Source organism: Semicossyphus pulcher, unplaced genomic scaffold, assembly GCF_022749685.1.
Source record: "Semicossyphus pulcher isolate SPU_LCO1_2020_fin unplaced genomic scaffold, fSemPul1.0.p SCAF_6, whole genome shotgun sequence".
Classification (NCBI taxonomy): domain Eukaryota; kingdom Metazoa; phylum Chordata; class Actinopteri; order Labriformes; family Labridae; genus Semicossyphus; species Semicossyphus pulcher.
In genome coordinates, this window is record NW_027211737.1 from 30696374 (window position 1) to 30710870 (window position 14497).

Genomic DNA, 14497 nt, shown 5'->3' on the forward strand with positions numbered 1-14497 from the left:
TAATCTGGAAATGTCTGCTGATTAAAATTCAGATCTGGAACCTGGACTGTTTAAACTCACCTGTTCAGGTGTTAAACATGTGTGATGGACCTGACTTCAGATATGATGTCACTATATGTGTGTGTGTGTGTGTGTGTGTGTGTGTGCATGTGCGCGTGTGCATGTGTGTCTGTTAATTGTAAGTTATATATTGGTAGGAGAAGGGAGTTGGGGGGTGGGGATGCTTGTTTCCTTGGCAACCACAATAAGGGTCTGGAGCTGAATCCCTGTTGCTGCGGCAACCATGCATGCTGGCAGTGGATGGTATGATGAATGTGATTTAAACACAGAAAAAAACATAGAAGAAGAAGGAGTCTGAATGATGGATTTCTTCTTCTGCTGCTCTAAGTAGGTGCACACGCATCTCAGCAGGACATTGACTTATTGATTATTGATTACAGCAGATGATCATTTTAAAAACTGTGTATTGAAATGATAAAGAATGTTATGTATAATTTGTGGGTAAATTATCATTTATTAGCCTGGCCAGGAAGTCAACTCCCTGCCAAAGGCTTGTTGTGGAAACAGGAGGTTGTTTCAAGGTTGACAAAAAGGCATGCAGTTGTTAAAAAATATCAAGGCCCTTGAGATTTATTTATCGTATCCCTATCTAAAGAGCACAGAAAACTATCGAAATATAAACTTTTTTTGAGTCCAATAAGTGCTCTTATCTTTGGATTTGGATGGAGTGTTAGATTCAACCCCAAACCAAGGTGGTAACATTATATTGCTTTTAGCTTTAAGGCTTTTATAGACACACATACCCACTAACATGCACTCTTAATAGGCCTTCCATGTGCCACATCTGTTAATATGTAGGTTAAATGTCCCAAATAGTAAAACAATGACAGTACTTTACATTTCACACATTGTCTTCAATGTGTTGATTGTGTCTTCTCTAAAATCCTGTAAATATTTTATTTGAATAGATTTATTAGAAAAAATGTAGTTTACGTTAATAATTTTTGATGGGTTTAAAAATTAACTTGTCTGGTAAATGTACAATTTTAAAAATGTAGTATAATCAGAACAAACATAAATAAAAGAAGCACTCAAGGGAAACTTACTTATAGGGAGTTTATTACATATATAAGCAGGCTACAATATCTGCAGTGTAAGAAATGAATTAAATATAGGCCTTTGTATGCAGGTTAACTGATATCATTGAGTAACTAAAGGCTATATAAATAAACTGTGTTAATAACACTAAATCTGACTATGACTCAGTGTGTGAAGGTGTTTTGTGTGACCGCGCGTGCAAGAGCAGGTGTCGGTTCATTAATTCACAAACAGGAGCTCGTTCCCGCGCTCCAGTGCTCGCGTGCCTCCTCTCCTCCGTCTGTGAGCGCGCGGGAGCGAGCGTCAGGATCCAAGGACGGATCGCGGGCTCGCGAGCTTCAGGTCATCTGGAAGTCCGCGAGCATCAACCGACTGACAACGAGGACAGGATCAAAATTTGAATTATAAACTGAATAATTCACCAGAAAAAAGGAGAAAAATAATATTGCAAACATTAATTTTTGTGTTAAATGAGGCGACATGATGAAGACACGGTGAATCAACAGGACGAGGCGCGAGGAGGTATCAACAATGTCAGCGGCGTTTGTCGGATAAACTGAATGAAAACCAAAATTTAATCGATAAAAGAGGCAGCAAAAAGCAGGAGTTCATCACTCGGTGAGTAACGGTGAGGACACTAGGGACAAACAAAACGTTAACGTGGATTTTCACCGGTCCAACATTTCATTCATTTACAAAAAAAATCAAAAGCAAAAACAGCACCTTTAACCTGACAGACCCGTGTCACCGGACCGAACCGGAGGAGAACAAGCTAACGGTACCGGACTGGTGCTGTGAACACTGGGAGGGATCACCGTGATTTAAATAAATCACAGACGGTGAAATCAACAGGAGACCGACTCAACGACGCAGTTTTGTAACGGAATTCTGACCTGAGTGGCGGAGAAAATATCGGTTTTATTCTGAAAATCTGCAGGACAACTAGCAGCAAACAGTAAGTCACATTTTACCACATATATCTGAATGTCGTCTGTTTTTTCTTTGACTTCTTGCTATAAATTGTGTCATTAATTGAAGAAAATATGATCTTCTTCCTTTCCTCCCTGTCAATACGTCCTTTTGCTAAATATAGCCAATTGAAATTCAAAACATTGTTTTCTACAGCAGTTTCTTCTTTTCCTTCAACAATTGGAATTTTCTGCGTACACACATCCTTCCTCTTATGAACCTCCTCGCAACCTTCTCAGTCTTCTTCTGCTCTTATAAGGGTTTTGTTTAACATTTTTTTATTGAATTTTAATCACATTCTCCGATTTACAAAAGGAAATGTCCAAATAAAACACTTTAACTTCCGATGTTCATTTTGAAATTATAAAAAAAGTAAGAAAAAAACTCCAAGAGCAACACCAAGATCTGTCCGTCCTAAAAACAAAAGAATGTATTTTCCCTGTTAAGGCGTTAATCTAAATTTGTTTAAGAACCATTACTGATAGGAATGCCAACGTGAGGCCACGCCCACCCCCGACATTCCAAACCAGAGGATTGGACGTTGGTGCTGTCACTCCTAAAAGGATTGTCAGTTTGTTACATTTTGAAAACGAATTTTGGATTTCGCTGATGTTTCACTTGAAATGAATTAAAACCACCATGGATGTATTATAAGACCTGACAGTGGGATGTAATTATTATTCTTATATTAGAATTTATCGCCTGACGTACACATCAGAAGGTCAAAAAATGATAAAAGAGATAGTCAAAATTATTTTTTGGATTTTTGATGCAGTACCTCAAGTGGCCACTAGGCAAAACAGGACTCAAAGGCTGAGTGGTGGTGACGTATACTAGGTCTACTCTTAATGATATATCCATAAAAGTTTTTAAATTTTAGTTCACCTTTGGTGGTTTGCCCTGTGTGGACCAAAATGAAGGAAAGCTACCATAGCTTATTAGCTGTGTACCTGTAGCTGTAACCATCCTGAGCTAATCTAAAGAATTTGTGAACTGACTGTCAGCAAGCTCGTTCTGTTTTGCCCTCTTCAGTTACTCTATACTGGAGGAAACGGTAAACTAAATGTGGAGAGAGAGTAGACAGTGCAGTAGAGAAAACAGAGAAAGAGACTTGGAAAGATATTGAGTGACTAGCATTAGCCCAGCCCGCTTGCAAATTAGCTTTTAGCTAGCTAGTTGTCATAACTTCAAAGAGACTCTTGATATATTCCCTGTGACAGTTTGTGATTCCCTCTCTGATGGTTAGACGTTCAGATTAATAATACTCTTATTTCTGTATGCTAATAGTTAAGCTACTGCCAGGAGGTTAGCCTAAATTAGCATAAAGACTCTAAATGGGTTACAGTTGGCCGAGAGCAAGTTTGTGTTGCTGTGGATTTCTTGGCCAATAAAAAGTATGATGTTTAACCCCCATAAAAGTTTTACACATGTTCATCAGGGAGATTTACAGGTTCTGAAGCTTGGCTAGCTGTTTCCTGGTTCCAGTCTTTATGCTAAGCTAAGCTAACCAAACCAACTGCCAGCTTTTTAATTGAGTGCCTAAAACAGTGGAGACTTTACTGTCTAAACTAACTTTTGGATAAAACGTTGATAATTAAGTGTCTCTGACTGACTGAGTGAAGAATGAACTTCCTGCCAATCTTGATTCAATTTATATTAACAGGCTTTTCAAAGTAAGAGCTGCCTTTCTGGGCCTCATTTATCTTAAAGTGCCCATAAATCCACAACTGTCCTGCCCCGGCTTACTGACCGTGTTTTGAAACTCATCTGTTAACTGTGACTCTGAGCCGTGTCTAATTACTAACCTTTCTCCTCCCCTAAGCTGCTTGTGTCTTCTGAAACATCTCTCTCTCTGAAATGACCGATGAAGTGTCTTTGTTTAATCACTTTACGAGATCAAGATTGAGGTCACGATTATGAGATTCAAGTAGTAGCAAGGTTTTATCAACAACGTATTCAGTGAATGAGTCATCAGGAGATAGAGCTCACTTTGGCAACAGAATCTGTGAGATTACAGGAGCAGAAAACAGCCTTCAGATCACTGTAAACAAATAGAAACGTGATAAAACTCTCATGCTGTTGATGCCTTAATAAGGTGCATTAAGCCCAAACTTTCTTGGCAACCAGATCACCAAAAAAAGGTTGAACGAGTACACAAATACATTTGCAGTTCTTCCTTCAGACTTTAAAATGTAATGCTGGTATTTTACACAAAGGGTTGTCTAAATGACAAAGTTTCAGGTTCAAATTGTTTTTCTGTGTGTGATAACATTACAGAAAGATTCCCTACAGAGATAAACCTTTTTATAAAGAGTAAGATGCATTTTTTAAGCACCAAGAGCAGCTGTTTCATCCCTCCCTTAAAAGACACCAGACTCCATTGACAAAACAAGTCATTTTACCTCAAAGAACACAGGAGTTGTTACTCTACTGCTGCCTTGAGCGATACATTTGTTTGTGTTATTGTTTGACTTTGTTGTTTTAAATGGTTAGTTTAAATCCAACAAATAAAGTAGTACAACACACAATAACAAAAATAAACTATCCAATTGACGCAGCTGTAGACCAGCAACTCCTGTGTTCTGTAAAGTTTAAATGACCGTTTTTGTCAATGGAGTCTGGTGGCTTTGAAGAGAGCGATGTAACAGCTGTTACTAGTCTCCAAAGAGCATCTTACTCTTTAGCCTAAAGGTCCATCTCTATAGGGATACTCTCTGTAATGTTGTCAGACAGTTTCAATTTCAATCTGAGCCTGTCAGTGGTAAAAACAAGAACTCAGTGGACGTACACATTTGCCCCAAAGGATTATGATGCAGCCATTACACTGATGCTGACGTGAAGCAATCTACTGGAGCGATTCCTACATTTTAACCACAAACCACAAACTGTGTTACATTAGATGTTACAGCTCTACGACTCGTGTTCTCATGTTTCTACACTGTTTTATGCCACAAACAGTCCGTCTGTGGTTAAACAGAGAGTGATCATGTAGCCTCAGTTTGATCCGCAGCCTCCGGCAGCAGATCGACAGCAGCAAAGCACTATTGATCAGAGCAGACAGAAATATCTCATTAACTGTTTGATGGATGGTGATGAAATGTGGTTCAGACATTCATGTTCGGATCAGGATTGATTGTAATAACTTTGTGATCCTCTGAATTTTCAATCAGGTCCAAATTTAATTGGTCAAATATTTTGGTTAGACCAAATTACAGCAGAGCTTTAGAGATTCCCAAAGGAATCAGCTGTTCTTTGTGTTCACTGCTAAATAATAAGGTTCTGTTAGCTAATATGCTAAACTTTAAACCTCCTAAACATCAGCCTGTTTCTGTGAACATATTGGCTCAAAGTGCAGCCTCACAGACATGTCAGGAGCCTCTGTTTTAACCTTCCTCTCCTCCTCCTCCTCCTCAGTGGAGCTCCGTGGCATGCTGCTCCTCACCGTCCTGCAGTGCTGTTCGGTCGCTCGCTGTGGTTGCGAGCCTCGCCTGGTGAACATCGGCGCCGTGCTGAGTCAGAAACGCTACGAGCAGGTGTTCAAGGACGCGGTGAGCCAGGCCAACACTCTGTACGGGAAGGACAAGTTCAAGATGAACGCCATCTCTGTCACACACAAACCCAACGCCATCCAGATGGCTCTGTCCGTCTGCGAGGACCTCATCTCCAACCAGGTGAGGGCGCTCTACTTTCCCTGTCATCTGACTCGGCCTTAGGTTGTCTCAAGTTGGTTTTTAGGGTTCAAATTAGAATGTTTTAGGTCACAAGTTCAAAAATGAATCTTTTTATTAAAAAAAAAGGAACATGACAAGTTATTAGAGTTATAGGGCCGTTTAAAAGAGGTCAGCATAACATAATTACTGAAATACCAACGAGACTAGATGTGAACTCGACCAACAGTCCTGACAAAATGAGACCTGAGGGGGACATTTATACTAGCTGACAAAACCAAGACTTTACACAGGGGATGACAACATGCAACATAACTAAAACCTAATACAAAGAAACCCTGATCCCCCCTGTGCTGGCAGAGCACTTGGTATGTTCCTCTTCCATAAAGCCTGACTCCACCCTCAGACTGATCTTTTGGCAATACCAGGAAGGAGACCCATTTAGTGTTGACTGGATAAAGAACCAGAGGGACATTAAACACACTCTAAGCCAAACAAGTGTTTTATGTCATGCATGTAAGACAACCTTTTACTGTGTGGCTGTGGCCATCACAGCGACATGACTGACAGTCAGATGTGCAGCTAGCTCTCATGTCTGCTTCAAATAAGTCCACACAGTGAACTCTGTCACATAAACACCAGTTTGATCACAGTACAATCATAGCATTTATTATCCAGCTGAAAAAATGGTGTAATAGAAGGGGTGGACAGTAACGAAGTAAATGTACTTGAGTACACGTTTTGAGTATCTGTACTTTCTTGTGTATGTTTTGGGGAAACTTGCTCCTTTTACTCGACTACATTTGAAAGACAAAGATCGTACTTTGGGCTCCACTACATCTCTATGAATGTTCTCGCTTCTTTTGCTCTGAAGTCGGCTGATGAATTTTGTTTTCTTTTTTAAAATCACAAAGACAATAAACTGTTTGTGTAGTTCTGCGTGTGGTTTGTCTAATACCACTTTCCCACCAAAATTAGCGGGTTTTTAACAATGCCGATTGTCTCTTTTCCCATTGCCAGTGAAGTATCCTGCTTTCGGTTAAAGCATTACTGCATATAACACTGCTACTAAAAGTACAGTACTAAATTAAATATATGTTAGCTTCTTTCTACCACTGTTTCTTCTTGGCATTATGTTTTTATGGCCACTTAAAAAATATTTTGGCTGGTCAAGTTTTTAACTTACCCTCTGATGGCAGGTAGACCAACAAGAACATTTTTGGACCCTGCGTTATTTCAACACTCTTTCAATTTATTTTCATTTGAAACTCATTCAGAACACACAAATTACAGCCGACCATCTGCTTTCACCATGTCGAGTTTGTAATCCGTCGTTGAGCTCAGCCTACGCTAACGTTGGCTGTTGTGAGGATGGCGGCTGCACTGGCGATCTTGGCGGCACAGGACAAAGCTTTAGCTAGATTACAGTACCATCGTCTGGGTTAAATACCGTAACACAATAAAATACCTCTCTGAATTTATACTGGTATATTGGTTGCAGCGGTATATAGGACGCAGCTCACTTTTTACATGAAGAAAATGTATAAAAAATGCCTCTTATACACTGAATTTTACAGTACATGTCATGTTACTTCGCCTGTACAGACTTTGATCATATGAAGCGTTTAAAGATAATCAGGCGATGGGAGGCACTGTGTTTGTATTGTTTATAAAACACCTTTACACTCTGCTCATAAAAATGATCATATCTCGGATGATAAAAAATGTACAGTTTAAATCACTACTGGAGTGTTCAGAAATATTTAGGCGGGACTCGAATTATTCATCTTTATCATCCATGTTGCCGTCTCACTTCTCTGACATTGAGCTGACCTTGAGCCTCAGGTTGCTGCGCAGGAAAAGAAACTCATCCACAGTCTCTGGTCAAAGCTGCGTTCTGCTGCCCGACATCTCTTTCGGATCAGTGACGTGCTGTTATTATTTGGCTGCATATGAATTTAAAAGGTCAAAGAATTCGCCGCAGGCTTTCACAGAAAACAAAAAAAACCTGGCGACTGTTTTGGCCTCGATGATTTTAGACGTTTTAGTCTTTAAATGCTGCAAAATCATTTTCATTTCTTCAGAGAAAGGAACACATTTTGTCCTCACACGCTCACCGCCTGGGTTTGGTTATTTAACTCTACCCATAAATCTAAAAGTGTATTTTTCACCCATTACACAGCAGTTCTGCGTGTCGTGCAGTCCAGAGCAGGTCTCATGGAAACAGAACATAAATAAGTGATTTTCACGGCTGCAGAGAGGAAAACAGGCGACGTGCTGGAGAGGAGAGAAACTATTTAGCTGCTCATGAATAATTAATTTTATAATGAAAGGCTAATTTCTTTAATCTGAAATGAGGAGATTAGACGGTCACAGAGTCGGGCCGAGGCTCCGAGCGGATGTCTGAAGCCTGCGGCTCTGGCTCATGACCTGCTGGTCGATAGAGAGGGTTAATGCTCACACTGTGAGCTCTTAAAAAGGGCTGCATTCAAATTATTGAAAAATAGCAGAAACAAGTAGTTGAATTACTCGTATTTCAAAGTGACAGTGAACAGAAAATGGAGGATTTGGGTCAACAGACTGTAGAGAGTGAATGTAGCCTCAAAAAGAATCTGATTGTAGAGAAGTCTGTGAGAAAACAAGCCCACTTTTCACCTCAGAGAATGTTAACGTGTTTATGGTCTCAATCGCTAATTTGAAGTCTTTTTCAATCCTGTAATGGTCCCAGACTCACTCACTGAACACTCAGACTTTAGTGGCGTCAGGCGTGCAGTGTGTGAGTCCGTGAGGGTTTGAGAACTGCACCAAAACGAGGAATGGGACACGCGATCATGGCATCACACGTTGCCTGGAAACCAGACGGGCCGTTTAATCTCATAAGTAAAAAAGCCGAGCTGCAGCGTGAAACTGTTTTATAGTGTTTACATATTTTAAGATTAGATCAGCTGTATTCCCGTCACTGTCCACGCTCGCATTGTTTACATTTTTTTTTTTTTTTTGTTCAAACTTTATTGAATACTACTTCAGTGTATGAACATTTGTTTACATTTAGTGGGGGGCTGGACACGTTTGTATAAGTCACCAAGTTTGCTATGAACTCTGGGTAAGTCCCAGGATAGCGACATTTCGTAATCAAGGGACTGGGAGACACGTGAGGGAACAGAAATGACTTCAAAATAAAACAGGAAATGTAATATGCAAGATTAACTGCATGTTACAAATACAGCACGATGTTTGAGTAAATGATGGTCGCATTAAGAGTCAAACAGACATGCTAAACTACAAGACAAACTACTTTCAGACGTTTGTTGAACGGAGGGCAGCGCCATAATTTCTGATGCATTCAAGGAAGTCGGGAAATCTAAACGCTGAACGGCTTTCGTGACACAACGTCAGGGGAATTTGTCTCAAGTTGAGTTTCATATCTCGAACAGGTTGTTAGCTGAACTGGCTGCAGATGTCTGTTTATAGAGATCAATAAGAAGCTAAATCGTTGTCAGATGAAGCTGATGGAGCCGGGATGTCGTTACGGCGGATTATGCTTTCCTCATTAACAGTTTTTCCTGCATACGCTGAAGCCTGCTGATACGTGATTGGTCAATATTACTCGGACTAGAAGCGTAGTACAAACAGAAACCAGAACACTTCCTGTACTAAAATCTGGTTGTGTGCCTACAGAGTCTACATTATTATGTAAAATCTATAAATAGACATTACTACCAAAGTGACCTGGGGTCTGTTTCACAAAGCAGGTTTATTGAAAACTCTGAGTCTGTTAACCCTGAAATGAGGGAAACTCTGAGTTTTCCGTTTCACAAAGGGAGGTAATTTAAGCTCTCGGTCAGTTACCGTAGTAACAGACTCTACGAACCTAACCTGGTCGCGAGCAGGTTTTCTTCAGGAAACTCAGAGTTTCGCTCTGTCTCCTCCCTCTAGAATATAAAACCAATTCGGTTTTATATTCTCTTATATTCTCTTATATTCTATCAATTCGACTTCCTCATTCATTCAGCCCGTCGCACGTGTGTGTTTAAGCGGTTACTGAATTAAAAGAAGAAACGTTGCGTCTCTGTGCTGCTCTGACCGCGTTGCAAAAGTCTTTTATATTTATGATAAAAAAAATCAAAAGACAAATCTGTGTCAAAGTCATCATTGTTAGATTTTCCACCGCCACTGCCAAGAGCACTCAAATAAGACACCTTAAGTTATTGGATTTTTTTTATTTATTTAAACTAACACATTCAGTTTAATCAACATAAATTATAATGTATGTGAAGTCAGCATCATGTTAGGGATAAAGCTAATGCACATTAAAACAGCCACTGAATGATATTTCATTAGTTTAATATTTAGAATATGATTGAAGTGCTTCCATGTATGTTTTTTTCTACCGCTGCATTGCTCCTAAATTAATATAAATTTTAGCTTCCGGTCGTGATTAAGTATTAAATAAATAGACCAGTTCAAACTTGCGCATTAACTCGAGCAGCAGTTTCTTCCCACGCCGCTTCTCTCTCTTTTGCAGCTGCAGCCGTGTTACTTTATTTTTCTGAACGTCCGCATGAGGATTTCGAGCTCCACTGGTGTGACGTAGGAGGACCTCTTTTTGTGTACCGCTGCCATGGTGACTTGTGGTGTCTGGGCTCCATTAATGCTGACTTTTTACAGTCAGCGTGTATGCACTTAACTCCGGGTGAACCTACTCAGAGTTGATTGAACTAACTCTGATCAGCTGTTCTGGAACCGAAAACTCAGAGTTTCCTATCTCAGAGTAGATCAACTCAGAGTTCAGGGTTAGACTCAGAGTTTGTTGAACCTGCTTTGTGAAACGGACCCCTGTTGGGTTGTTCTAACACACCGTGAGGAGCTGGTTGTTCATTTGTTGGTGAAGCATATTTTGTTTACAGACCACTATCCAAAATTAGCATCCTAATTAATTTCATTGAATTTAATGGATTCATTGGCAGGAAAATGTCATAAAAACAACGTGCCAAAGAATCAAAGCACAGCAGATCGACCGTTTGGATAATATGTGGAAAATAAATAGAACAGCAGCATCACAAGACAAATATTTTCATAAAATAAAAACAAACATTTCATATAATTAATCACAGTTACCAGGATTTACTGCTGCACCCTGTGAACCAAGCTAACACTAGAGCTAGCTGGTTAGCATTGTCTAGCCCCTCGCTACTCTCGAGCTAATCCTCTTACCCAAATATGGTCACTTCTGGTTTAAGAAAAACAAGATGGCGACGGTCAAAATGTGAAACCGGAGGCTTCAAAACAGTGTAAAGAGTAAACTCTTATATGTTAAGCATTTGCAGGAAGTTTAATCAAGTTTTAATTCTCGACTCAACAGTCGTCTCTCCATATATTTACAAACGTATCGAGGAGGATTTCAGCTGCACTTTGTTTCTTAAATCAGTGAGCGTATTTATCGATGACAAAGTCAGAACGTCGTATTCAACATCCTGCAGTAACGTGTTCCTTTGTAGAGGAAAATTAGGCCAACATGGCGTCAACGTGTCAGACAAAGGCTTTGTTATACAGAGAGAGAGAGAGAGAGCGAGAGCGAGAGCGAGAGAGGACGAAAGAGAAAGAGAGAGGGAGAGAGATGGACGACAGATTAACATCCTCTCTCTCTCTGCAGAAACAGAGATGTAATCCGTCCATCCTCCCAGTGGAGAGATGGACGGATTATACACACACACACACACACACACACACACACATACACACACACACACACACACACACACACACACACACACACACACACACTGTCATATAAAGGCTGTATAGTGTGTTTGCTGCAGGCTGGATTTCTCTACATGTGTGATTTCTCTCAGTGTTTCCACCACAAGTTAAAGTCCTGTATTCAAAATCAAGTTAATGTACTCGAAGTTAAAGCTTCGATCGATGATTCCTGTCAGTCTGTGAATGTTTTGATGTTTTTGGACTCTATTAATGTAAATGTTGCATTTTACTGCTGTAGATGTTTAACTACTTCATGAGCAGTTTAATCTACAACAGAGAGGGAGCAATGTTGTACTGAATACCAGCACTGCTGTCGTAGGCACAAGGCCGCAGATAATCACAGCCGTGATGATATTCAATTTAATGTCACAACCTCGAGTGTGATGTTGTGTTTATTCATCAGTTATACAAGCGGCAAAAAGTAACAATAAACAACAGATTACTATTTGTTCCACCATATACTGCATATTATATTCTACATACTACATACTACATACTACATGCTATATACTGCATACTGCGTTCGGTGGTCATCTGTAGTATGGAGGAGCTTTTTAAATTCATTTTGCAGCATGCTACGCCAGGCGGAAGTAAACAATAACCGCTGCTTCTTTAGCTATAGCGCCCCCTTCTGCTGGAATGCTGCTGCTGTCCGTAATTTCAACTGCCACTGTGACGTTCCAGCGCTTTGCATTGTGGGATACAGTAGGCGAGGTAGACTGGTCTGATGCATACTGGAGATATTCAGTACGACATCCGGGTATTTTTGGCACACTGCACATTTTGCTTTTGTTTGCATACGGCAGACTTCATTTTAACCAGATCAGTACATACAGTTAGTATAGTGTGGCATTTCATTCATTAAAATCACCGTCTCTTAAGAAAATGATTTACGTTAATCAGACCTGAACTGATTTATTTTGGCCCAATCAGGTGGTTTTCAGCTGATCAGAGATAAAAGGTGTCTTCTTCTTCTTCTGCAGGTTTATGCGATCTTGGTCAGTCACCCTCCTCAGTCCAACGACCACCTGACTCCGACACCCGTCTCCTACACCGCCGGTTTCTACAGGATCCCTGTGGTCGGCCTTACCACACGCATGTCCATCTACTCCGACAAGGTAACTTTTCTTTACACCTGCAGCGCAGGTTTCAGTCATAGTTTAAAAGTTCAATTGAAATATTGTTCAGTTGAAGAGGGAGCTGAGCCTGAAGGCGAAGCTTTCGTTTTACCAGTATCTACGTTCCAGCCTTCACCTGTGGTCACGACCTTTGGGTAGTAACAGAAAGAATGAGGCCGCGGATACAAGCAGCCAAAGTGAGTCTCCTCCGCAGGGTGTCTGGGCTCAGCCTTAGGGTAAGGAGCTCGGGCATCTGGAGGGAGCTTGAGGTAGAGCTGCTACTCCTTCGCAGTGAAAGGAGCCAGTAGATGTGGTTCGGGCTTTTGATTAGGATGACTCCTGGGCGCCTCCCTTTGGAGGTTTTCTGGGCATGTCCAACTGGCAGGAGACCCCGGGCAGGCCTAGAGCTCGCTGGAGGGATTATATATCCCGTCTGGCTTGTGAACGCCTCGGGATCCCCCGAGGGTCACCTTGCATAGCCTGCTGCCACCGCGACCTGACTGCGGAGAAGCAGCAGAAAATGGATGGACGGATGAAATATTGTTTTCTTCTCTGTCTGAAGAGTTTCTTGTTGTGGGGTCCCTCAGGGCTTCGTCCTGGGTCCTTTCATATTTCTCCGAATTGAAGCTCATTATCAGAAATCATCTGTTATGCAGATGACGACCGGTTGTATTTTCCTGCAAACACATTTGTGTCTGTGTGACTGTAGAAAGCCAGGTTTCACTTTAAGTGCAGCACAAGTTTCACTGAATATTCACAAAGGAAAACATGTTGCTTGTTTTCATTCACTCCTTTTGTTGTGAATATGAATTCACTGGTTGATGGAGACAAACAAGTTTTTTCTACAGTCGTTCATCATCAAAAGAGCTCCAGTCAAAGCTTTTCTCTGCTTATGCTCAAACTGTACGCTTGCACTCAGATATGTGGTTGCTTAATAAGGATTGTCTTGCGCTCAACCCTCAGTCCTCCTCCTTGCAGACTCACAAGCAGATTAAATGTAAACACAAGCAGGAGCTGTTTAAGAAGTGTGAGGATAGTGACAAATTGAACTGTACTGTGGGAATAAATGGAGACAAACATGAAGCGTGTGACTTAGTGGTAAGAGCTGAAAGCATCAGCTCGTGCAGGAGAGGGCAGGGATTTGAGTAGAAGCATTACAAAATCTGAAGGTGAAATCAATAAGTCATGCTCTCAGACTGAAGGCTCTTGAATAAAGAAAGCCCCGTGTAGGTGGAGGCGGCAGTTCTAGTCTAGACTTAAAGATCGTTGTGTTAAATAGGAACACGGGGGCTTCATTTCACTAAACCTGCTGTGAGTCAGGTTTTAAAAAAGGAGTTTAAATGCTGGTGAAGCAAACAAAAAGGCCTTTAACAGGAGCCAATGGGCAGGAAGGAAAGAGAGATGCACTAATGTGTTGTTGGTTTTTAATGAGAGTAACAGAAAAAAGAGTTACATCATGAAACATGAGCCTCTTTTCTTTTCTTAAACAGAATAAGCTGATGACATGCAGCCGCTCGTCTCTCTTCAGATGAGCAGTATCATGAGCCCGGCAGGTGTTACAGAGCCTGTCCTGTGTTGTCTTAACGCTGCGCTGAGTGCAGGTTGTTGAATATTTAGTCCAGTTTGTCCCAGTTCAGAGACGCTCTCTCAGCTGTGTGACTGAACTGGAAACCACTCAGAGTCTCTCCCAGCTTTTCAATATTGATGAAATAATTCAGAGTGTTATCAGTCCCAGAATACCCGGGCACTCTCAGCCAGCAGAGCTCCACTTCTCCTCCGGGTTAGTCCTCAGGATTCAGACGAGTGATGAAATATTCACGTTTTTATCGAGTCTCAGGTGAAGTCGGATCTATAGTGCATCCTATGAAGTGCATAGAGGGCGCG

General features: G+C 41.0%; 1 protein-coding gene across 1 annotated transcript in view; it reads left to right on the plus strand.

Moving 5' to 3' along the window:
• The first annotated feature begins 2003 nt into the window (after positions 1-2003).
• grin1b (glutamate receptor, ionotropic, N-methyl D-aspartate 1b) overlaps positions 2004-14497 on the plus strand; it is a 71829-nt gene continuing 59335 nt past the window's right edge. Inside the window, exons 1-3 of the mRNA XM_069682692.1 lie at positions 2004-2053; positions 5482-5738; positions 12479-12613. Of these exons, the coding sequence (XP_069538793.1) occupies position 2053; positions 5482-5738; positions 12479-12613 (393 nt within the window). The 5' untranslated portion in view covers positions 2004-2052. The remainder of the gene's footprint in view (positions 2054-5481; positions 5739-12478; positions 12614-14497) is intronic.